The sequence below is a fragment of the Tupaia chinensis genome, unplaced genomic scaffold (genome assembly GCF_000334495.1).
Source record: "Tupaia chinensis unplaced genomic scaffold, TupChi_1.0 Scaffold000321_1, whole genome shotgun sequence".
Taxonomy (NCBI): domain Eukaryota; kingdom Metazoa; phylum Chordata; class Mammalia; order Scandentia; family Tupaiidae; genus Tupaia; species Tupaia belangeri.
Window position 1 is genome coordinate 209375 of NW_006159815.1, and position 1294 is coordinate 210668.

General features: G+C 36.0%; 1 protein-coding gene across 1 annotated transcript in view; it reads right to left on the reverse strand.

Moving 5' to 3' along the window:
• Positions 1–353: 353 nt before the first annotated feature.
• LOC102490188 (AP-1 complex-associated regulatory protein-like) overlaps positions 354–1294 on the reverse strand; it is a 16219-nt gene continuing 15278 nt past the window's right edge. The window contains 1 exon segment of the mRNA XM_014588997.2: positions 354–358. Coding sequence (XP_014444483.1) covers positions 354–358 — 5 coding nt within the window.

Below are 1294 nucleotides of genomic sequence, written 5' to 3' on the forward strand. Positions count from 1 at the left end.
AATTAACAGAGATAGTCTACAAAGATTTTTTTTAAATCATAGAATTTGTCTAGAATCATTAAAGACACAGTATTGTCAAAGCAATTCTGTGCAAGAAGAGTGGAGTAGGAGGCATCTCACTCCCTGACCCCCAAATATACAATAAAGCTGTAATAATCAAAACCACATGGGGACACCGTCATGGCTCCTGTGATCTAGCCATTTTAGGGGAAACAGAAATGAAGATTTCCCACTGATAATTTGGCCTCCAGCACACAAAACTCGCGTGGAGAGGCAGAAGGGAATGGGCCTGTTAAAGAGACACAACTTAATTGTAGGGACAAAGTCTGGAGTTGAGTATTATATCCCAGAGTTCAATCTGGAAGATCAAACCAAAAGAGAAGATTAAGTATATGAGACTGAACTGATGAAACAGCATTCTGTGACTTGACTAAAATATTGCTGCTTTTCTTCTAAGCTTTGTTGTCAGGTTTTAAGGATTTTTGTCCTGTCTTGAGCTGTCAATAGATTCATGTATCTACTATTTGAACAGAATACTAACCTGTTTCTAGGCTTTAAGTTTCAAGGAAATATCTTTACCAGTTCAAAACTGCTTTTCTTAAAATCACCAGCTGAACTTGCTATTGAAAGTAGATAGATTACTCATGATATTGTGTGATCAACAAAATGTTGGGAGATAAGGAATTGAAGACAATTGTAGACAGCAGAGATAGTATAATAAGAGAGTGTGAAAGGGCAAAGGGTCGGACATGGGGTACTACATATATATATATATATACACACACACACACACACACACTATATATATACACACACACATACATACATACATATATATGAAAGTAGAAATGGAATATTATTGATGATAACATGCATGGTTAAGCCACTATGCAGTTTATTCTAGATGGGAAAGCACATTTAGTATGTTGTGATGATGCTCAGGGAATGAATGTAAATTAATAAAAAAAGTTTAGGAGAAAAAAACCCACTAAATCTATTCTTATTGAAATTTTTAAAAATTGCATATTTGATGACCACAGTAAGCTATATAGCCCCAGCTAGGTACCACTTTATAGTATGTTCATTCTACTCACTGAGGTTTATGCCTAAAGTCAGACTTGAGTTCATGTATATGTATATATCAGCTGCACTTGCTATGGCAAATATTTAGACTAATTAAGTTCATTAGGAAATCAATTAAATGGGGGGGGGCATAGAAAGCAACCATGGATACCAGAGACAATGTGGAAAGAGGGTGGGACATGGCAGAGGGTGAGGGATAGGGAATCAAAGA